Source organism: Desmodus rotundus, chromosome 4 (genome assembly GCF_022682495.2).
Source record: "Desmodus rotundus isolate HL8 chromosome 4, HLdesRot8A.1, whole genome shotgun sequence".
Lineage (NCBI taxonomy): Eukaryota > Metazoa > Chordata > Mammalia > Chiroptera > Phyllostomidae > Desmodus > Desmodus rotundus.
Genome location: NC_071390.1, coordinates 158,264,104 through 158,287,231, shown reverse-complemented (window position 1 = coordinate 158,287,231; position 23,128 = coordinate 158,264,104). Strand labels below are relative to the sequence as shown.

General features: G+C 44.8%; 1 protein-coding gene across 2 annotated transcripts in view; it reads left to right on the top strand.

The window, feature by feature from the left end:
• Window positions 1–20: 20 nt before the first annotated feature.
• The window catches only part of KLF3 (KLF transcription factor 3), a 34,110-nt gene continuing 11,002 nt past the window's right edge, over window positions 21–23,128 (top strand). The window contains exons 1-5 of one of the 2 annotated variants that reach the window (XM_045182751.3): window positions 222–455; window positions 9,633–9,689; window positions 14,424–14,519; window positions 21,740–22,226; window positions 22,931–23,081. In XM_045182751.3, coding sequence (XP_045038686.1) covers window positions 14,463–14,519; window positions 21,740–22,226; window positions 22,931–23,081 — 695 coding nt within the window. In that variant the 5' untranslated portion in view covers window positions 222–455; window positions 9,633–9,689; window positions 14,424–14,462. Of the gene's footprint in view, window positions 456–9,632; window positions 9,690–14,423; window positions 14,520–21,739; window positions 22,227–22,930; window positions 23,082–23,128 lie in introns of both variants that reach the window. The other variant, XM_024573615.2, reaches the window with a different exon arrangement.

Sequence of the window (23,128 nt, the reverse complement as noted above, 5' to 3'; positions counted from 1 at the left end):
GGTGGCGGGGGAAGGGCGCAGGGCGGGGTGCGTGTTTGCGCGAGTGACTCGGTCGACCCCTCCGGCGGCTGCCTCCACCCAAGTGGGTGGGGACCCGCCCAGCCCGGGCGGCCGCCGCGGCCCCATCTCCCCTCCCTGACCCTCCCACCCTGGGTCCCAGCCTCTACTTACCCCGCCAGCCCCGGGAGGCTCGCAGAGCGAGCGGCGCCGGCGTCATGTGACTGCCCAGAGTTGGTGCCAGGAGCCAGAGGGGAGCCAGGAGCGAAGCCGCGCGGAGCAGCGCGCAGCCGGGGCCCGAGCCGGAGCCGGAGCGCAGGGCGAGCGTCCGCCGCACGCGCGCCGGTCCCCGTCCCCCGCACCGGAGCGCTGACACCACTGCATTCGCGGGGTTCGAGGCAGCCCGGGGCCAGGCCTTTTATTTCTCGTCTGCAGCGCTCAGCACCGCTCCTCGAAAAGTAAGTCCCCTCTCCCTCATGTTTCCTTCTCGCCCGACTCCCGCTGCCCCCCTCTTTGGCTTGTCCACTTTCATTTTTTTATGGGGGTGCTCCGTGAATGGGTTGCGGGTGCAGCGCGGGGGTGGGGGTGCCTCGTGGGCTTGGGAAAGTGCAACAGCTCTTTGCAGCCAGGGGTGGCGGCGGAGAGGGCGGCTAGGGGGAGGAAGCCCCCGGCTCAGCGGTTGAAAGTGTGGGATTGGGGGGAGCCACCGTGCGGATCTGGGGGCGTGGGGGAGCGAGGCTGGCAGCGCCCGCCGCGGCCTCGGCGAGGGCGAGGGCGCGGGCGGGGGCTCACCTGTGTGGTCGCCCGGCCGCCGCCCGCCCGCTCGCGATTCTCCCCAAAGCCCCCCAAACCTCAGTGCTCTCCGCGTGTGGCAACGTTGTTTGGAGAAAGGTAGCGTCGAGGCCGCGCTCCTGCTCCTCCCCCTCCGGGTCCCCCACCCTCCTCGCCCGCGCCCTCCCCCTCCCCGCCCTCCGCCCGCGCCCCCCACCGCCCCCCTTCTCGGATGGGGCGCGCGGCTGCTCGCCGGTCCAAGCAAACTTGGAACAGCTTCCCGGTCCCTCTGGGAAGAAACTTGGGGCAATTGGGACTGGAGGCAGCATCCCGTTCACGGCCCTAGAGCCCAGGAGCTGCCAGGGTGTCTGGATCCCCGAGGACTGGCCGGATTCAGAGCGCCCTTCTCTGGGACCCGGAGAGAACCTGCCGCAGTGCCCGGAGCGAGGATTGCAGCGTGGCTGGAGGCTGAGACCGCCTTAGGCAGCTGCCCGCAGTTAGGGACCAGAGCCGGGCGGGGACCGAGGGATGGGTTTCCAGTGGCTTTCCTGGAGATGGCAGATAATACCAGGAATTGTCACAGCCACTTCTTTGGCAGATAACAGGGAGAATCTTTTTCTGCTTGAAATTTTACAGCCTCGTAGGAGAAAAACATGTGAATGGGACTATCTTTTATGTCAGGTTGAAAGGAAATTGGTAATTGCTCACCTTGTATGTCACTAAAATAAATTTTGCACTGAATTTTTCACTAACTCAATGTATTTTTCCACTAAGATCAGCAAGACACTTAAGAGATATATTGATTATGTTACAAGAGGAGGAGTCTGTAATTATTTATTTAGATTTAGTGCCTGTAATTATAAGGAAAATCAAGGGAGGGGAGGCACGGGGCGGTCGTTCATCACAGGTTTCTCCCCAGAGCAGTTTGGTGATGTCCTTTTGTGAGCGCTTTGTGTTCGGATCCGAGGAGCATTTTATTTATGAGAGAAATCCGGCCGGATGATAATCTGCCCAACCTGAGGGAAGACTTCCAGGGAAACAGCAATCTGATAGCATTAACGTCTCCCAAATTTTGCAAGTGGGTATTTTTTCAAGAAAGAGTGGAGGAATAAGTTTCTTCTGGCTTGAAACATGGAGTGTGTTAGTTGACCTTAGGCTGTTAACAGAAACCTGAAATGAGATGTTTGATTAATTTAAACTCCCTAGAGAAACATCTCAATTTCTACAGTCAGTGGGCTTTGCTGCAGAACCATTAGGAGGAAAAAACCTAATGTACTATTAGTAAGTTCAGTGGAGATACACTGTCTGTAAGGAACGTTTGGCTTGCATGAAGGAGAATTCAAGTATACAAATTTTAATGTGACAATAACAAAGAAAAGTAGCTGTGCTTGGACCACAAAATGTTGTCAGATATAAAACAGCAAAATAGCTTTGAGAACGGTGTATTTTTTTTTTTCACTGCAAAGTTTCTAAATTAAAATCTAATCTTCCAGTTGCCATAGGCCCTTGATGTCTTCTCCTTTCTTTTCTAACCTGGAGTTACGTCTACACACAGACTCTTCAGTGTCTGATAATGGAAACTGGAGTTCAACAGTCCTAACAAAATTAAGAGAAATAATGAGGAAAGGAATGTGAATGGATTTTACTACCTTAAAAATAACCAAAGGAAACATTTTAGCATATTAAATGTCAGGAACCAGGATCATACTGTCAGAAGGTGCATTTCTGTAGGTGTGTGTACAGATGTGTAGCTGTGTGCAAATGTGTATAATCATGCAGTTTGAAAAGGACTGAAAATTTGAGGTGACTCCAGCTGTCCCATGGTCTTATGTCTTAGATTTAGTTCTGTGGTTAAGGGACACTTCAAAATGGTCCAATTTTCAGTCGTGTTGAATAACCCAGTCATCATCTGAATTCTTAACAGCAGTGTTTTATCTTCATTTTCCTACTGATGCTCTGGGGCTGAACAATAATTATTCCCCTAACCCAGAATTTGATCATGGCTGGAGACCAGCCACTGGGAAGGGGGGTGAAGAGACAAAAGAAATCGGCAGGGAGGCTGCTGTTAATTAGGAAGGTCTCTGCTGCTTGAATATGATAAAATCCCATGTTCACTTACGATGTTTACTGTATGTGGAAGCTCCTATTTGTAAATAGGGCAGGTCCCTTGTATAAAGCTGGTGTTATTATTCACACCCATAGAACAAACACCTCCACCCCCCTGTTGTTGTCTTTAAAAACTCCAGCTGCTCATGAATACAGGGTCAGGGAGGGCCGGCTAAATGTTTCTCTGTGCTTTCTCTCCAGCACAGCCAGCAGAGCTGTTTCCTGTTCTTTGTTTCAAGGCTGGGGTTTGCGTCATACATTCCAAGTGGCATATGTGTGCTCTTTCCTGTTTCGGGCTGTTTTCTGGTAGATCAGTAGCCCAGACCAGGCCTTGGTCCCTGCCCCTAAATTCCCTAACTCCACCCAGGGGGTTATCATGTCTCTACACACTTGCTATTGCTTAAGACGCCCGTGTTATGTCATAATGAGAAGTCAGTTAACCTTTTTACATACACCCTTTGCTCCAGTGTGTTTCTATGGGTGAATGAAGACTTTTTACCTTTGTAAGTTCATCATTGCCCATTGTGATTTTGAGAAATTTGCATACTGGCTGGAAGTCTAAAGGAGGTTGTTTTTGTTTGGTTGGTTGGTTTTTGTTGAGGTGCGTAAGGTGTTTGTTTTGAGAGAGCATTTTGCCCTGAAATGGGTTTTGGACCAGGACTACCACCTTACAGTTTCAAAGACCTGCCGATGTCTGAAAGATGTGGCGTGTCCTTGTTCACATTAACAGGGGACGCCCAAGTCATGGGGAGCTTCATTGGAGGGGAACTTCGGCAGTCTTGGCAGCCTGGGCTGACTTGAAAGTCTTACGTTAAGGAAGAAATCTTCAGAAAAAGTATTAAAGCAAAACAAGATATATTGGCGGGGGGGGGGGGGGGGTCCCAGTTTCTTTTTTTTTTTTTTTTAAAGACAAAAACTTGAGCACTAGGATAATTTTTTAAGGACAAAGATTTTACTGTCTTCTATACCTGATTTCCAAATTAAAAATAGTTAGAATAAAAAGGTCAAGGAAAAAGGAGAACTGGAAATAAGAAATTCATTTAACGATAGCTTGGAAAATTTTAATCTTGTATTTTGAAAACAGAAGAAGAATGCAGTTATTTTTATTGTTTTACAATAACAATTTTTTCAACCCCCCCTTTTTTTGGTTTATTCTGTCAGTTGTGGGTTAACAAATTTCTGGGTTAACTATTTAAAACCTACTTTAATATATTATTTTTCTCTTCGCTCACCAGAAACTAAGTTTGAAAGAAATGGTTGGAAAACTTTTGGCAGGTTTCTATTTTAAAGTTCTTCTTTATCTAAAGGAATTATTTACAGTGTTCCCTGATGGAATTAATTGAAAGAGTTGCTGAGGCAGCAAGTGAGGCCCTAGCCTTCCAAAAATTGATAGTAGTATTTGGTTTTAATGACCTGTTCTACCACATTTTTTCTTTATGGACAAATACACAATATGATATTAAGAAAACCTCTAGGATCAAATAGTAGACTACTGATAACTTTCCTTGAAAAAAGATGGGAGTTTTGGAAAGTTTCAGTGAGACTTTTTTTTCTTCTTTGGAGGAAGCAAACTTAAAATATTAAGCCGACTTTTAGGACAAGAGGCCTTTAAACTAAAATTCGTAAGTAAGCTAAATTGAAGCAAGTTTTTGTTCTGCTTTAGTTCCAAAGTTGTTAGCAATCCAAACATAGATTTGGTAGACTGAGTTTTTTTTATTCGGCTTACCCCAAATCATTCTTCCCTCCTCATTTGTGAGAAGAGAGAGGTGGTTAATAGAGACGATTAGGATCTAATATATTGTCAGAAAAAAAAAGTCTGCAAGTTTCTAAATGCTAGACTGAACAATAGTGAAAATGATAACAGTCTGAAAGCTATTATAATTAGGAAAATGGGAACAATAGTTTTGATCTCTTGACCATTTAAGTCATCATTCCTAATTCAATAACATTTTATCTCCACCCCCTTTTAGATACTTGCCATCTTACTGTTTCCAAATCAACATTTTTGCTATAAAATGAACAGCTTTAAGTGGTATTTCTTACTGTTTTCACACTCGGTCGTGTTCAAGGATGGATAGGTAGATAGATAAATACATACAACCTCTCTCCTTTCACTGCTAGGAATTACACTGTTCTGGAAACTGGCTTTCTTTCTAGAGTGCTTTATTTATCATTGGTTCTAGCTTTTAAAAAAACAAACCCTTAAGAGTCATAAAACAATGGTTACCTGCTTTGCTAATATTGTAATACTCGAGTCGAAATTCAGCGTGGAGTGAGGTGGAAGGAAAGGATTATGATGGGTTCCAGCCTTCTCATTTCCCAGCCAGGTCTGTGCCTTTCTCAGACCTGGTTTGCAGTCCCAGGCAGAGCTGGAGGCAGGAAACCAGAGCACAGTCTGCTCGGTAGGAGAGAGCATTGTCCAAAGGGGAGGGGGGGAGTGGCCCTGCCCCTCCCCCGCCACCCCTTCCTTGAAATTTAGCAGTAATGAAAGAGATACAATGCTAGAAAGATAGTTTCTGAACCAGAAGTAGGACTGTTTTCCCCCAAAGCAAAAAAAAAAGAAAAACTGTCTTAACTAGCTCTGCTTTTTCTGGAAGGTCACCATAGTTGAATGGAACATTTAAAAAACTATCAGTATATTTTGTATCCCTCAGTCAGAATGTTTAATAGTAAAGTTCTTTCTCTAGCAAAACAGGTTCCTAGAGCTTTTTGAAACTCAACTCCATTGTGTTGGCAGGCCGGAATACATTATCATTTCCCCCATCTAATTATTAGGGGAGCTGGAGTCACAATGTAGCAAGTTCAGTGGCCCTTCAGCCAATGGATCCCTTTAACCCTGGGCCTGGCTCTTACCCTGATTTCCATGAAGGGGGTGTTTCCTGAGGCTGCCCGCTTCCAGGACGACCCTGAAGAACCCAGATTAGCCTGAGACATGCTCAAGAAGGTTAACAATCTCTGGCAGGCCTGAGGATCTCCAGGGATGGCCTGGAGCTAGTCTCAACCCAGATCAGTGGAGTTTGGCCAAATCTAGACATAAGAGATCAAATGGACACTGAGGTCAGCGCGTCTACCCTGGAGAGCAACCTATGAATCAGGTGTGGGTTTTTCTCCTTTGGCCTATACTCTCCTCTTTCTACTAACTACTGTTCTTTGAGCCTAATCACTGAAACCCACTCCTTTATCTGTTCCTGCACGCTACACCCTGGTACCTTCCAAAGTGTTGCACCCTAAAACTACTTACATTAGTCAGTTCAAGTTCCTGTTCCGCTTAGTTCTCCAAACAAGGGAGTATTTCTCTCCAGAGCTTCCAAAAGTTTTCACATTTACTTTATGTCTTAGGTTTTAAAAGATGATTTTTCCCCTTTTGCCACACCCCACCCCCACCCCCTGGCAAATTCTGCATGTGCGACACTTGGTAGAAAGAAGGTCATTCTGAGGCTCCTGCCCTTCGTTTTGTCCTCACATGTGAGAAGTATAGACTGACATCCATTCATTTATTCACCCCACAAGTATTCATCGAGCACCTACTCATTAGAGCTAATCTCACATTATGGGCAGTCACTCTTCTTAGTTATGCCACAGGATGGAGCCGTCCCAGAGCGCTCTAACCTGAAAAGGTGTTTGGAAATCTTAATCGCCCACTGGAACCTCCCCCCCCCCCCCCCCCCCCCCCGGCCCTGCCTAGCATGGGCCAGTGTGGCCCGGCACCGTCGCACACCCTCCCTCCCAGGGAGGGGACCCTCGTGTGGGACGGTTTTACTTTGCAGTAGTGGCTCCGCAGCACTGGCTGAAGCAGAACAGAAAGAGCCCCGGTCAGCAGGCAGGCGCACTTTTGTTCTTGGCTGCGGCTCCAACCAGCTCTGCGCATCGGGGCGCGTCGTGTCACCTCTGTTCCCCCATTTCCTCATTTCTAAAATGGGGATGAGGACCTGACCCTTCCACCTCTGTACAGTTATTATGTGGATTTCCGTATTTACTTGAGTGAAGCTGCCAATTTTTCTCAGCAGTTTTATGGACCAGTTGCAGGTGTGTTGCTAGGAAGAATAATGGCCTAATTTGGGGCCTTCAGAATGTCTTTTGATCTTGGGTCCAAGCATGCGCTCCGAGAGAGAGGGGAGGCATCAGGGGCCAGCAAGGAGGGGCTGCAATCACAGCTACTGTACATACACAGTCCCCGAGTGCCACAGAATGCTCACAGAAATTGCTATCCCACTATGGCTCTTTGTGGTGTGATGTTGTCCTCTGCCCTGGGGAGGCAGTAGAGTGGGCTGCCAAGTCCACCAGCCTTGAATTCGAACTACTTTGAGTTCAAATCCCCACTCTACAATTTAGCAGCTGTGTGATCTTGGGCAGATTACTTTGCCTCTCTGTTCCAGTGTTCTCATCAGTAAAACGGGAAGGTAGTACCAACTTCATGGGCTTTAAATGACACAGTCCATGTAAAGAACAGCACCTAGAGATTGGCAGTCATAAAGGTCGTAAGGAGCAACAGGAATCTCCTGGCTTTCCTTGGTCAAGGGGAGTATCCTTTAAAAAAAAAAAAAACTAGTGTTCTTTTTGTTAAGCACATACCCTCCCTCCCTCCTCATGCAGTTGCTGCTTCTCTGTCTCTCTCTCTTCTATTTTAGGCTATGAAACAGGGTAGAGACCTTTAGAAGATCTTTCTGGGTGGGTAATAAAAAATTCTTTGAGGATGACACTGATTAAGTCTCTGGAGGACCCCTAATATGCAAGGTTAAGGTTAGGAGCAACCTAACCTTTTTTTTAGAGGAGTTTAGTTTTCCTTCAGGGTTAGGTCCTCTTTACCTCCATTAATTATTTAAGGAAGATTTCAAGTGCATTCAAAGGGAAGGGGAAATGACTGTGGAACTCCTACCGTGGGCTGAGTTCTCTTATATTAGCTGCTTCGGCCTGACCCAAAAAAATGTTATTTAGTGAACAAGCCTGATCTCCTTTAGGGAGTGGGGAGGGAGAATAACGCACTCCTGTCCGTCCCTTAGGTGCTCAGGTGCTAGGCTGAGACAAACCTTTGGCAAGTTAAAAGGCCCAGCCTATCTAGGTAAGGAGGCCGCTTCAGAACTAGCAGGGCACAATCAGCCTGCCCCACAGAGTGGGGAGGGCCTTGAGCTGGTCTTTGAAGAATTAGGAGGATTTAGATAAGCCGGAAGGGGAGGGGGCATTCCTTGCTGGTTGCCCAGCATCGGGGCCAAAAATGAACAAAGGCATTGGGGGTGGGGGGCAGGGCACCTAGCATGAAGGGCGCTTGTTGGAGCAGGGGGCAGCTGGTTAGTAGCGGGATGCCTGAAGCCCTGGGGATCCTGTTGGAGGGAGGAAGGTTTGTGAGCTTAGGAAAGGCTAGATGAGAAGAGGGCTTTGAAAAATGTAGATGGCAAGGGGACCAGGATGGGTTGGAGGGGCCTAGGACTGGGATGGGGAGGCCAGAGGAGGAAAACCCAGCAACAGAGTCTTGAGGCACCAAGGGGGCCTGGCCTTGGATGGCAAGAGCAGAAATGGAAAGAAAAGTTGGGGAAGGAGGCTTAAAAGGTTTCCATGCCGAATGACCAGAAAATAAGGCAAATGGGAGGTGGGGGGCAGCCTGGCAGGCAGCCGTTTTGAGGCAGGAGCAAGGAGGAGGATTTGGATCTGGGACATGTTGAATTAATTCTCTTACATAGCAGTGGTTCAAGTGCATTTCTGTTTCTTTTTTGTTTGCTTTTGAAGGGAGAGGGCAGTATTAGCTCATGGTTCTCATCTAAAGGGTCTGGGGTCCTGTGAGATAAACTTTTATTGGAGAATCCTCAGGAGCCCAGTGAATTCACCACCACCCTGGCGATTCTTGCTGGTTATTTTTAAGGTTCCAGCCATCACCGCTGAGGCCAGAGTTTCCAGGAACTGGCTGCTGACTTGAGCCAGTTGGTCCCTCCCAGCCTCCCACTCCCTCCAGGGTGGAGCCCCATGGGTGGAGGCCCCTTAGGGTGGAGTGGGGTGGGTCTCCAGTGATAGGGCACCAGTGGAGAGGCAGCCTGGCCTCACACAGCCCTTCTGGATTTGATTATATAACTCCACAGAAGAGAATGGCAAGGGCTCAGGCAGGCCTTGTAAGATACGTACACAGCAGGATTATGCATCATGGGGATTTTTCAATTGATCTTGGGTTGCTTGCCCTGAAAACTGAAACACAAAATTTTCAGCCTAAAGAAGGAAAACAAGTGTGTAACTTAGTAGGGAAAATGATTACAGTTTGCTAAAATTTCTTTAAGAAAGGTATGGAATGTTACTAACCAGGTGGCTGTGAACTTGAGAGTTTACCTTCTGGGTATGGGTTGGGTTTTCCCACCCCCACCCCTGCCTTGCTGAGCCTCGTTCTGCAAAAGTGTAGGGATTTTGCTGGGTTGTTACCTTTGCACCTGTCCTTATTTACATGCAAAATCAATTGCTTCACTTGGTCTTTCCGAAGTACAGGGTGTGGGCAGAATCTTATCTGAAGCCATGTCCTGTTTGGACAAGTTGGACTCGCCTTGGCAAGTCTCCATAGGGTGGAGCAGATGGGTGGAGGCAGGAAAGTAAAATTGGGTGGCTTGTTAGCCGCGAGAGGAGAGAGGGCGGATTGTTTGCTCACTGGATCATTATATTTAATCTGAAACTAAATAATTAACTTCTTTCCCATTTACAAAACATTTTAATACAAAATAACTAATTTATGAGGGGCAAAGACTTAGAAATACCCCATGGATTTTTTTTTCTTTCAAACCAACTAGAGAAGACCAAGGCAGGTGAAAATCGGCAAGCGACACGAAAACGGGACGCATTTCCAGGTAGGTGCCAGCATTTGGCCACTCCAAAAAGAGCCTTCAGCTTCAAATGCCTGCTTCCATCTGTTGCCTGGCCCTTGTGTTTCCGGCCAGAGCAACTGCCATTAAACATTCAACTCCTCGGGAGCTTGAAGAGTTTGGGTACAGAAGTGAAGAAAGAAAAGTTTCTTTGGAAAGGAAGTTTAGCTACAGGGATGTTGCCTGCCTGCCCTGGTCCTCTTCCTGGCCAAGAATTACACACACACACACACACACACACACACACAGAGAGAGAAAGAGAGAGAGATCAGGTTTGGGGGGGGGGGGTTCCTTTTTTTTTTTTCTTTTTCCCTGAAGTTCTTTTGGGAGTAAAGAGTGGGGGGAGGTAGCATGCTTCCTCCTTTAACGTCCAAACACTTGGGAAAGTTAAAAGGCTGGGGGGCAGGGTAGGGGGCACTTACAGGTAGTGTATGTTGGTTTGATCCTACTGTTTTCCACCTTACACCTGGTTGAGGTCAGCTAGGAGGCAGGTAATTTGGAGCCTTAGCGTCAGGTCATGCTGGATAACACAGGAACCCTTTGAGGATATAAGGGAAGAAATAAAGATCTGGAAGAAAAGGCCTAAGAAAGGCGTTGAGAGGCGAGACAGTCCGAAGCAAATCCTGCTGTGTCACCGAGAAACTTTGCTTCAGATACACATGCTCTTCACGTTCATAGTCTCCCTTCCCCCACCCCCCACCCCTGCAAAGGAAGGGGCAGCCGTTTATAAAGTTGTTTTTGTAATAAACAGCTCTAGCTTAAAAACAAGCCACTATCAAAGGAGATTTGGTAAATCACAACCTCCTGACATGAAGGGCCAAGTGCATTTCCAGGCGCTGGAGCACATCTGTGCTCTCCCTAAAGCATGGAAGACTGGAGGGGATGGTGACAGGCAGCTATGCTACTTTTGAAACTTCATGTGCATGATTCACTCGCTGAAGCTTTTTAATACATAATCACGCAGTTTTCCATCTTGGCAAAAATCTGACCCTTATTTCAACATCTGAAAAGTCCGAAGAATGAGTAGAGAGAGTGTGAAGGGAAATGCGTTTCTTCCTTTTGGAGGAAAATTCAGCTGTCTTGGCCCTTCCCAGCAAAGTAACATAGTTGGGAAAGATGACATTTGCTCCAGTTATGGAAAATTATTTTGGCAGTGATGATGTTTCTATATTTTTGCTTTCAAGCACCTTGATAACTTAGAGGTTTTTTAAAACCAGTTTTGCAACCCCCTCCCCCCCCCCAACCATGCCTTTTTTTCTCTTTTAAATGCAGTTTTGTTGTCTTGGAATTTCTTAGTTTCGAATATATGTCTTATAGACTACATATAACTAAGATGTAAATGTGTTTATGATTGGAAAATCGTTGTAAGAAAAAGCAGAACCACATTTGGGGCCTCCTCGTGTCTGTGGTACCCACATAAAATGATTAACAGAATTCCTGAGCTTGCCTAAAACCCACTAGGTTTAAAGACCCTGAGGTTGGCAAACTCATTCACTGCCGCGGTCCTACTCTCTAATACCTGTTTTAGCGCGCCACCTACTGGTTGTGCTTAAGATTGCTGTCAGTGTTGTGTAACCTTTTCTACAGCATCCCTAGTTTTTTTAGCATTCCTTAAAAATGATGGTAACATCCCCAGAGAACCAAGTTGCTCGTAGAGAACTGAAGCCACTAAGTTAAGAGACCCTGTTTCTTCCAGGGCTTCAGTTACTTCACATTTATACGGAAGACACTGTGGAGATAACTGCAGCCGCTCTTTCTGGACCCAGAGACAGTCCAAACTAGTGGCAACAGTGGTCTGTTCAGAGATCACTCAGCACAGGAGGTCGAGAGTATACACGTTTTTTTGCAAATAAATCAAATCCCAATTTGTGATAATATGTTGATTCTCTTCCTAAATTTGGTTCCTTTCTAGCTTCGCTTCCTTTGCATGTTTTTATTGAAAGTTTGTGTTGTAGAATTCAACACAAACATACGTGCATAAAACTGTCGTGCCTCCACCCGCCCTTCCCAAGGCACTCTTGTTAACAGATTACGGTCCATCGTTTTCTTTGCATGTCCTTTATTGTGTTCCTTATCCTGTGACTAGCACCAGAAGTACCACCAATCATTGTAGCAGCTACCCGGTTGGGAACAACGTGCTGTCAGATGTGTGCTTTTGATTCTGTTCCTAGTGATGTTTGAATTTTGCACAGACTTTTTTTATTGTCCAATTCCCTTAAATTTAGGTAAGACATAACAATTACAGAATGAAAAGTAATTTAAGGTCTTAAAATGATACAAGAAATAGCAGTTTAACGTGTAATTCATTTCTAAATGAATTCAGTGGTCATCAGGAAAATTCATTGAAGGCTTTATGAGCTAAATGGTGACATTAGCATTTGAACCAAAATGAACTCCGGAGCCAATCATCTTAATCCCACCCTGCCTCCCTTCCTGGTGGTAGAGGCCGCGCGGTGAGGTGAGGAGATGCCAGGAAGCTATCTTGCTGGTACAATTGTAAAGTGACGAGGCACTAGATGAGACCTGATAGGGGACATAGATAGCTGTTAACTTTTAAACCGACTTTAATCTGAGGAGTGTTTGGGTTTTTTTAAGGGTGGAGGTAAGGCTAGGTCTGCTAGCAAAGCGGCAAATCCCTAACATTGCTCCAGTAGTTGGAACCAACAAATTTAGCACTGTGTATACAGGGTGTATATCCAAAAGTTAGGTTCATATCTGTTGGTATAAACTATTTACAGGGCAGAAGAGCTTTTTTGTTGTTGTTTGTTTTTTAATTCTAATTTTATCTTTCTAAAACATTGTGGTTAAAGATTCTAGGAAGTAGATAAAAGAGGTGTCATCTCACTTTACATGAGAAAAGAATTGTCTTACACGGCAGGGCCGGGATGCAATTCTTGAGTCTCCAGAGCTGGGCTCTTTCCTTAAACACCTGAGAATATGAGTACTTTTATTTAGAAGGGTTTGCGTCTCCGCACCGTCAGTGGAATAGGTGGATCTGTAAGAGTTAATTCCATTTAAAAGGCTTGGGGGAGGGGCGGCCAGCAGTGAGTCAGGGCTGCTGAATTCTCTGACCGCATTGATACAAGCACGTCTCACATCTTTTGTTTAGGGTCCACTCCAGGGCACTGGACAGCAATTTTTAGAGCCATATCCATCCGTACAACTGCTGGGCTGGGAACTGGTTAATAGATCTCAAGGCACAAAAGAGGTTTTCATCCTTCATAATGAAATCATCCATTTTTCACTGATTGTTGGCGTTTGTTCTTGCTGGAATACAGAAGAGGGTGGCACCACCATTGATTTGAGCACACTGGTGTCAGATTGTGTTCACAGATTACATATAATACATCCTGTGATGTAGGCAAATAGAAGTTTGAAGCCAGGGCCTTATGCTAGTTAATGGTGATATTCACGTGTTGTCACGAGACCCAGAACTACACAGTATTACTTTTATAATTGTACATGAAGATCTCTTAGTGTTAAGGGTAGAGCGAGGACAGAACAGACTACAGGATTACTGTCGTGGAGGTGGGATGTGGAAGGGGAGTTTTCATACTGGAATACAGGCAGTAGTCTAGAACCAGGGGCTTGTACGCCTTTTTAGATACAACTCAATCTAGAACTTGTTCACTTTCCCACCCCAACCAGAGTGATCTATAAAGAGCTCACCTAACCAAAGCACTCGCCACCTGGATAGTAAGTGCCTGAGGTGCAGGGTGTTGGAGATCTGAGTGCTAGCTGGGCGGTGAGCCCGTCACACCGGAAATGCAGCTGAATACGGATACGGAGCAGACGGGATGTTCTGTCCTGTGAGGAAGCAGTTGGCTTTGTGCAGCAGACTAGTGCTGGAAGTGGTCTAGTATAGAACAGAGAAGAACATGCATGGATAACGGGAGCGGAACAATGGGAGCAGAAAAGAGAAAGACCGAGCAAGATCAAGAAGCATCCAGCTCAAGATTGGTTGATTTCCAAAAGAGAAATGTGAAAGAATGGGAGTGAATACAAGCTAATACTCCTCATATATAAAAAGTGCTCAGAAAACAATAAGAGATGGGGTGGGGGGGGGAAGCTTAAGACTTGAATAGGCACTTCGTCAAAGAAGAAGTGTAAATGGTAAATAGAGATGAGAATTTTGTTCAGTAATTAAATTAATTTAGAATAAAAATAACTTGCTGTGTTGATAAATGGTTTTTTGTTTGTTTTTTAAGTGATAATACACATTGCTGATGGAAATTTTAGGAAACAGGCTCTATTTTATTGATGGAAATGATATTTATTTAAAAAGTTTAGATGGGTATAAATGAAGATTAATGATGGTTCCAGGTTTACTTTTTGCTTATCTTCCTTTCCCCCCTGATTTTTCTGCGAGGAGAAGCGTTGAACATTCGTATACAGCGCGAACTTCCGTCGAGTGGCACTGCAGTGTGAAGGAAGCTCTGCCGCTCGGCAGGAGCTGTACATACGGTTCCAGAGCTGTCAGGGTTTCTGTGTTTGAGTTAGGAGTGCCAGTTGGCTCTCTCTGGTTATGACTATGGAGCCTGGTTTTAATTATACAAAATGGCATCTTTCATAGGTAAGGGAAACGATTTCCAGCCATTCTGGGGGCGGGGGAGAGGAAGGAGTCAGGGAAGGGGGCTGGGGAGTATTGTATTTTATTTTTATGAGTTGACATTTAAAGTGGTCTTGAGGTTTAGATGGATACCTTGTTTTGTTTTCTAGGCCAAACACCAGAGCACCCTAGAGAGTCTAACTAGAAGAATGCTCATGTTTGACCCGGTCCCTGTCAAGCAAGAGGCCATGGACCCTGTCTCGGTGGTAAGTTTCCCAGAATCAAACATTTTCCTATTTATCCCAAGTGGCAATAACATGTCATGTGTTGTGTTATTCCTTAAAGTTACTCATTACTTAACAGGCATTGGACTGGCAAATTTGTCAAAGTCCCCAGTAGTCGGGGAGGGTAATACCTTACCAGCAACTGTGCATCCTTGAATAAATGGGGTCCAGTTTCCACAAGGCCTGCGCCCCACTCCCCTCAAGGTGCAATAGGCACAGAGCTTGGGCCACAGGCACATCTTGTCACCACAGAAGTAGGTCTGCAAAACTGGTCCGTTACCAGTTTTTTGGTTAGAGCTCTCAGAATTATTGGTGTTGGCTAAAAAAAAAAAAGTTGGGCTAGACGGATTTTTTTTTTTTTTAATTAATGTGCACCCATGTTTTTTTAAAAACCTGTGCATGGTATGTATCGTGATGAAGCAGTTTCCGAATGTACCTACCAGAAATCCGTATCAAGAACATGATAACTTAGAGATTTTTTTTTAACTTAAGATCACCCTGATTATCTAGAATAGTTTTAAGTAAAAGTAAATATATTAGGAATAAAATGATTGCTTAGAAAACGATGACAGCAGCTCTATGGAGCTATGACTGAAGGAGAAGCCGGTGAAAGAGAGAACTTGGCGGTGAGGAGGAGTCTCATTTCACTTGGAACAGTCTGGGTGGGTGGAAATTGTGTTCACTGCCTTTTCAACACCTAGTGCTGAGCTGGCCCCTCTGCAAGCCAGGCCCCTCTAGATGCCCTTTGGCCACCAGGAGACAAGTAAGCAGTCTAGGTGTTTACACAGGTACCACACTAGTGCTGTGGAGATGGGGCATGGGTGAGAGTGGAAGGGTGTGTCCCACTTCCAACAGAGAATAGTTTAGAGGGATCTGGTTCAGTGAACATGAAATAACAAGACAGCGCTCACTCCATCTTGCTCTTTCCTTCCACGGGCTTGGAAAATATTCACAAGGGGAGAAACTTGGCTTGAGTCGTACATGAGAAGGTTGGTAATGACACGCTTGCAAAATTAGATCATCCTCATGCATTGGCTGTGGAGGTTCCTGCCAAAAACGTTTATACGAGACATGGGGGTCACTCTGAGGCCCTTGGAACTGAGTTGCCATGGATATTACTAAGCCAGTTAAGTGTTTATCACTGTGTGCAACGGAAAGTTGTCAGAGTAGCTTTAAGGAAGAAACATTTACATCCCAGCATAATAACTGGGTAACCATGTACCTGAATATGATACCTTAGCGATGAGAATTTTATTGATAAAAAAAGTGAATGGACTTCTGATGCTTTTTGGTGCTGTCATCAGGTTTGTTAACCCCTCTCCCCCAACTATTGAATGATCACGTTAGAGGAAAATTAAGGTATAAAATTCCTCCATTAATTATATCCTTGAACTACGGGTCGGTTTGTGGTATTGGAGATTATGATTAGTTCTATAAATGATGCAGAACCATCAACGATGCATTTCACTATTCAGTGTACTTCTAGTCCTTTTAATCAAGCATGAAAATAGGAGGGCTCAAGAGCTCAATTCAAAGCTAAAAATGGAGATCCGTGTGGCTAAGTTAGAATACAAGGAAATGCACTTAACTGAAAAAAAGGAAGTAGTGCATTTGAAGTAACAGTTATGCTTGTAATGCTGTGACTTACATTAATACATAAACTTAGAATGTATAGAAGGATTTTTGCAATTAATAGTCTTTTTCCCTTTCATGCTTAAACTTTCAACTTCAGCTAATGCTTACAGAAATTTATTAGATTGTTTCACCAAAAGGAGTATCAGTCCTTATAGCAAAGTGTCCTTTTACTTCAGTGAAATATCAGTTACCTAAGAAATTGGGAGAGTAGGGTGTGATTATTTTCTTACCAAAATTAAATAAGCTTTTGTTTTTACTTTTAAATTTTCAAATTTCCTTTTTCCTGACTTCATGGGTGGAATGTATTTCACAACCCTATTGTAATTTCGCATTTAATTCCTTTTTTCTTTTTAATTCCATCTTTGATCTGAAGGTTGAAGTCTTTGACTATTCATGTCAGAGTTCTAAGAGCTCTGTACTGACGTTAAGTCAGTATAGGATAATTTATAACATGATTTTTGTTTTGATTCCACATATGAATAAAAATATCTTACAGTGAGTTACCCTCTTCCCCAATCCCCCGTCTTAAAACGAGAGCATGTGCCTCTTTGGTATTTTGCTGTAATTTAGAGAAGGTGAGGAAAAGTCACTTCGTACCCAAATGTAAGCCTTCATGCCTTCCTGTGCTTTGAGGAGAATGGTGAGTCTTTATGTTGGCTTGTTAAAGTTGGCAAGAACGGGGAGCAGAGTGCACCCTGCCGCTCAGGTCTGCGCCTGCGTCTGTGCGCCTCAGTCCCACCGCAGTGTTGGCAAAGCCGCCGGCCGCTCTCTGTGCCTTCATTTTTATTTATTTTTTTAATTTGTAAAATTGGAGATTATAGTTGCAAACTATGGATAGCATGTGAATATAAAATGGACATGTAAAGGAATTACTTTTACCCATACGTTTTCAAAGACAGTTGAAAATTAAAGAATTTCACTCAGGAAGTGAAAAAGAAAATACATTTTTAAAAAGTACCCTTTCTTGTTCTATTTCTTCTTTTTTATTTTTTATTTTTAAGATTTTCCTTATTTATTTTTAGAGAGCTGGGAAGGGAAGGAGACAAAGAGGGAGAGAAGCATCGATGAGTGAGAGATTCATCCACCAGTTGCCTCACACACCCCAACCAGGGACCTGGCCCGCAACCCAGGCAGGTGCCTTGACTGGGGATCGAACCAGTGACCCCTTGGTTCACAGGCCGGTGCTCAGTCCACTGAGTCACACCAGCCAGGGCCTTATTCTATTTCTAAACGATTATTTTTGAAGAAAGTGCATTCCTTTTTTCTTTTGTTTTTATAATGAAAATTATTATCCAACAGAATTCTTACAGATTGAGAAGTGCTTAGTCAACAGTTCCTCTGCTCTGTTCCAGCAGAAACTTTTCATGGCTCTGCTGAGCCTGGTAGAAAAAGAGCTTTCTACTTCTGTTTGCGCAGAGGGACACACGTTGGCTGTTCCCAGAGCATTTGTTTATAAATGCACCACGCCTTCCTGCTCTGGGAGCCCCACCCTGGGTACAAAGATTCCTTTGACTTGCCCCCGCCCTGTCACGGATATTCACTTTTTTGTTCACATTAATGAAGAGTGAAATAGAGACTTTATCCACTTAAACTGTCTTGTAATGGAAAACTCACCAAAAGTATTCCCAATAAAATAAGAAACTGTTGAAATTCTCACTTGATTAAGTGACAGCTTTGGAAAATTATCCAAACGAAAAAAATCTTTTTCAAAAAGTAAACCCAATGCCACCCCTAGTGGGGAGCAGGGGGTGGCTTGTTGGAGCCTTGTCTTCAGGCTGCTCTGCTCCAGCCCCCAGCTCCCGTAAGGAAAGGGGGGAGGGTGGCATTGGATGTCCAGCAGTGGCCAGAGGTGCTTTTTTTGGCTTCATCGACGCTCGCCTCTGGTGTGAATTAGGGGCCAATGTGGCCTTGCTTATATGCATTACCTAGATAGATAGAAGAGAGGAATGGTCTGGAACAGGAAGGAAGCAGCTCTTTACCAGGGTGCACGCACCCCAGGCACACGCCCCAAGCAAACCCTGCATCAGGCCCCACACTGTGGCAAACCAGATTATTGCAGGCTGATTGTGGTGGCTTGTGTGCGCCACCCAAATAGTTAAGTGTGTCTTACGGAAGGTTCTGACAAACACTGCTAGGGAATTGGCTAGCGAAGTTTGCGGAGCCACATTTCTTCACCTTTTGTGAGGCAGTCGGACTGGAGATAGTTAATGGTATCCTCAGCTTCATGCCCACCTGTGTCTCCTTGCTCTGAACACCACACGTCACTCCACGGCACAGCAGTCATTCACTCCAGCAAACTCGCAGCAAACCTGCATCGTGTTCAGAGAACTTGGCTTTCTGTGTGGCTCTCTCTTTATGGCTTAAGAAACCTGGGAATATTACTAAATTTGCAATTCATCCAGGTTCTAAGTTCCTACTTTCCTTAAACTCACCCACGGACAGAAAAATCCAGCAATGACAGCAATAGCAGTGTGTCCTCATTTTGCTTCCTATTCAGCTGCCAATAACTTGGTGTTAAAATCTAGGTCATAGGGAGCTCTTTGAAGAACAGGGCTGAAAATAAGGGAGAACTACATTTTGGTGAGTGGAGACAGTTAATGCTGCTTCCCTATTCCTGAAGGTTTTGTATCTAGTACCAGAACTTTTGCACTTTAGAGAATTATATGTAAAACAGGTTAAACTTTAGAACCAGGGGAAATTCTTGCCCCTGTGTTTGATTGTTTCCTTAGATCCTCATTGTACATAATTTGTAATTTGTCCTTTTGGTTAGTGAGCCTTGTGCCTTTCAGCATTTAAATTTAAATATACGTAACATCACTGTGTGTTGGGAACCTCACACCCTGGGGGGTGCCTGTGTGTGCCTGGTTCTAGAGAAAGTTAGAAATAGCCTTGTCTTCATTTGATTCTCCATGTACAACTCAAAGCTGCTTTTAAAAACAGCAATTTATATAGTTTGTATTTCCTGATTTTTATCTCCTTCATGTCCTTGTTTTTGAGCACTATTAATAGTGAAAATTCTTCCCTCCCCCCTTTAAATTGTATTTAAGTGATGTACCAGATTGTAAGACTAAAAATTAGTGTTTTGATTCTATATCTCTATCACCGAGAGCTGAGCTGTGCAAAAGGTGGGTCGTGCCCATCGGGCCACTCCCAGTCATTCAGAATCCTCAGCTTAACAAGATCCCCGGGTGAATGCATGTGCACAGTGAAGTTTGAGAAGCTCTGACTGGGAGGGTCAAAGCCCACTGAGTGCACACCTCTCCTATGAGGAACGAGAAGGGAATCCTAGGACTACAGTGTGTGTTTAAGCCCATTACAAAGGTTATCTCCTTGAATCCAATGTTAATTTTAACCTAATTCCTTCTAGGAGGAATTTTGCCATATCCTGATGGCACCTTGTACTAATAATATTTAGTTAGTGATTGATCTTGCCCTTTTTTCTAGAATTGCTTTTGTTAACATAATAAATTTATTTTAACAGGAACCATACCCCTACCATTTCTTAGGCATTTAATAAACACCTGACGATTTTAAAGCGCTGTGTGTTCACCATGCACCATCCACAACGGGTGCCGAACTCATTTTCCCCGGGGGCTACATCAGCCTCGCAGTTGTCTCCAAAGCGCCGACTATAAGTTCAACTCCTTAACAGTTAAGGAGTAGTTACATTGATACCGTCCTAAAATTACTTCTGCCCTTTGAAGGCAACCACAAGGCTGATGTGGCCCCCGGTGAAAATGAGTTCGGCCCCCCTGATCTGTAAGAATCTTCAGTACCCCCAGAGAGACATGCACCAGCCTCCAGGCCTCACTCTTCTAGGAGACCATACGGATCATGATGACATGGGTAAAGAAAGAAAGGACGGAAGAACAAAATACCTCATGTAATAATAAGAAACTGACCACCAAACAGATGGAGATAAATACCGCCCGGCCCCTGTTCTCTGATTCTCTGATTCTCCCATGCTCCGTGCACCTGGAGTAGAGACCAGGCATTTGAATTTTAGGAACAGCACAAGTGATTCTGGTGCACAGCCAGGTGGAGAGTCGCCCAGCAGGGCCCGGAGAGGAAAGGGTGTGCTTTCAGTTGCAATCCCAGTCAAAACCACTGCTACCCCACAATTACTTATAACTCCCAATAGCGACCACTTGGGGGGTCTGGGGAGGCTCAGATATTAACAGCACATTTAAGCCATTTAATTATAAGGCCCCATTGGTGGGTTTTCTCAGTTGCATCATGAGCTAATATTGCCTCAGAATCATAAACATAGGATTTAAGAGCTGAAAGAGAGGCACAGCGTGTTGCTTATCACTTTGGCTGTAAAACATTCAAATAAGTAATTTTCTGCAGGAGGACTTGACATGTTATCACTAAAATTTTCCCTAAAATTCCTACATGTCAAGATAAGGGTTTATATTTAATTTCTAAAAGCATTCTACAACAAAGACCTTTTTAAAATTTCAGTTAAGGAATAGAGTAATTTTAGTGCATTTTATGGCCAAAGACATTAGCCAAAGTATGACATTATTGTGACCAATTTATATTTAAAGCTGGTAGATGAGAGATATCCTTATATTAGAAGACAGACGGGTATGTATAGACAAATTAGATCACTTGTAGAACAGATCTTAGGTTTGGGAGGAAACAAATTATTTTGTCAGTCTCTTCCAGTAACTTGTTAGCTTATTTTCCAGTTTCTTTTGATGGTTTGGGTGGGGGGGTGGCCAGATGTAGAGAAAACTGGGCCTCAAATTGTGTGCAAGTCATTTTGAGCATCAAATGGCCTGATTTGAGTCATATTAGTTGTTTCTTAGTTCTGTGTTGTCCACATATTTGGAAATCAAGTCATCTTCTAACGCTTCATTCAAACTGTGAATAAGACCACAGGCGGGTAGGGTGGCTGACCACCCTGGTGTGCCTGAGACCGAGGCATTTGCTAGGTTGTAGGACTTCAGTGCCACAGCCAGGACCGTCCTGGGCCAGTCAGGGCTGCTGGACAGCCTGGGCCTGGACCTGTCAGCGGTCAAGCCCGCCCAGAGCTGCTGCCATGCAGCTCTGTTTCTTCACATTGAACAAAGTACATCACAAGAGGTATCAGTGCCCTGCTTCTGAATGAAACGCTAAAGCCAGAGAGAGCATTTCCTGCCAATTAAGAAACCCCTTTAGAAAAGCAACGAGGTTACTTGGATTGGCTGGGTCTTGGTGAACCCCAAGGCTGACTCCTACTGATAAAAGCCTAAAAGCCCATAAGACTTATGTTTTAGAACCTGGTTTAGAACTTTGCCAGGTATCAACCTCAGCCTTAACATTTCACATGAGTATCATCTTAGAATTAAATTTGAGATTTTTCACGTGACACGGTTACCACATTAACCTTAGTTCTTAATGTTTGCTAGACCAGCTCTCTCGTGACGTTTTTTTAGGGTCAAGCATATATTTGAACCCAAACCCCTTACTACAGTCCATGTAACTAAAAGTGCCTTGTTGTGTATTTTCATCGTAATTCACGTTAGAAGCAAATGTACTTATGCGGCTCTCTCCACATTTCCGTTTTTCCTTTCCAATAGTCGTACCCATCTAATTACATGGAGTCCATAAAGCCCAGCAAGTACGGAGTCATCTACTCCCCACCATTGTCGGATAAGTTCTTCCAGACCCCGGAAGTCCTGTCGCACGGGATGCAGATGGAGCCGGTGGACCTCACGGTGAACAAGCGGAGTTCACCGCCCTCGGCTGGGAATTCTCCTTCCTCGCTGAAGTTCCAGCCCTCGCACCGGAGAGCCTCACCCGGCCTGAGCATGCCATCTTCCAGCCCGCCGATGAAAAAGTACTCACCGCCTCCCCCGGGCGTGCAGCCCTTCAGCATGCCACTGTCCATGCCGCCGGTGATGGCCGCTGCCCTGTCCCGGCACGGAATCCGGAGCCCGGGCATACTGCCAGTCATACAGCCAGTCGTGGTGCAGCCCGTCCCCTTCATGTACACCAGTCACCTCCAGCAGCCGCTCATGGTGTCCTTGTCCGAGGAGATGGAAAATTCAAATAGTAGCATGCAAGGTAAATCCCGGCACTGACCGCCCTGCCGCTCCTGCTCAGTGCGGCCAGTGTCTTCGCCAGACAGCCTGGCGAGAGCGAGGGGGGCTGAGAGCCAGAGCTCTTCAAAGGAGTACTCCACGTAGAGTCCACCTAAGGCATTTCCTTTTGGATTCTTTTCCCCGTAAAGTGTTGCTACTGGAAGAGCTCCCAAAAATCAGGCTGTCTGTTTAAAGCTGTGAAATGATTACTTTCACTATGTAATTGTCAACTTTGAGAGAGCAAGAATCTTGACTATTAACTATATAAATATTCCTATATTTTGCTTCATGGAATGCATACATGGTTCTCGGTGCAAAGAGGCATTTGATAAATACCTTTATATTGTGGTGATCACTAGTGGCTAACAAAAGCACCTTGTTTATTAACTGGTCATGGGCAGAAGACTGGGGTTAAAAGGGGATAACCAAAAAATCATAGGAAGAGCACTTGGGGGCTGATGTCTTTGAAGTCCAGTTTCCTATGTACACTGCTTACTGGGAGAATAATGGTCCAGAGCAACAAGAATCCCTCCACAGATTCATTGCTGCTGTACTTTTGCCAAAGGCAGATAGTCACACATTTTATACGTAGTGTTACAGATAGGATCTGTGCAATAAGATTTTAAAAGCTGGATTGGTAAATTGTACGTAGTGTGACTTTTCTGATTTTTTTTTTTTTTTTTTTAGTACCTGTGATTGAATCATATGAGAAGCCTATATTACAGAAAAAAATTAAAGTAGAACCTGGGATTGAACCACAGAGGACAGATTATTATCCTGAAGAAATGTCACCCCCTTTAATGAACTCAGTGTCCCCCCCGCAAGCATTGTTGCAAGAGTAAGTATATTTAGGTCTGCCTGGCATTTGCGTAGCACCGAGCGGGC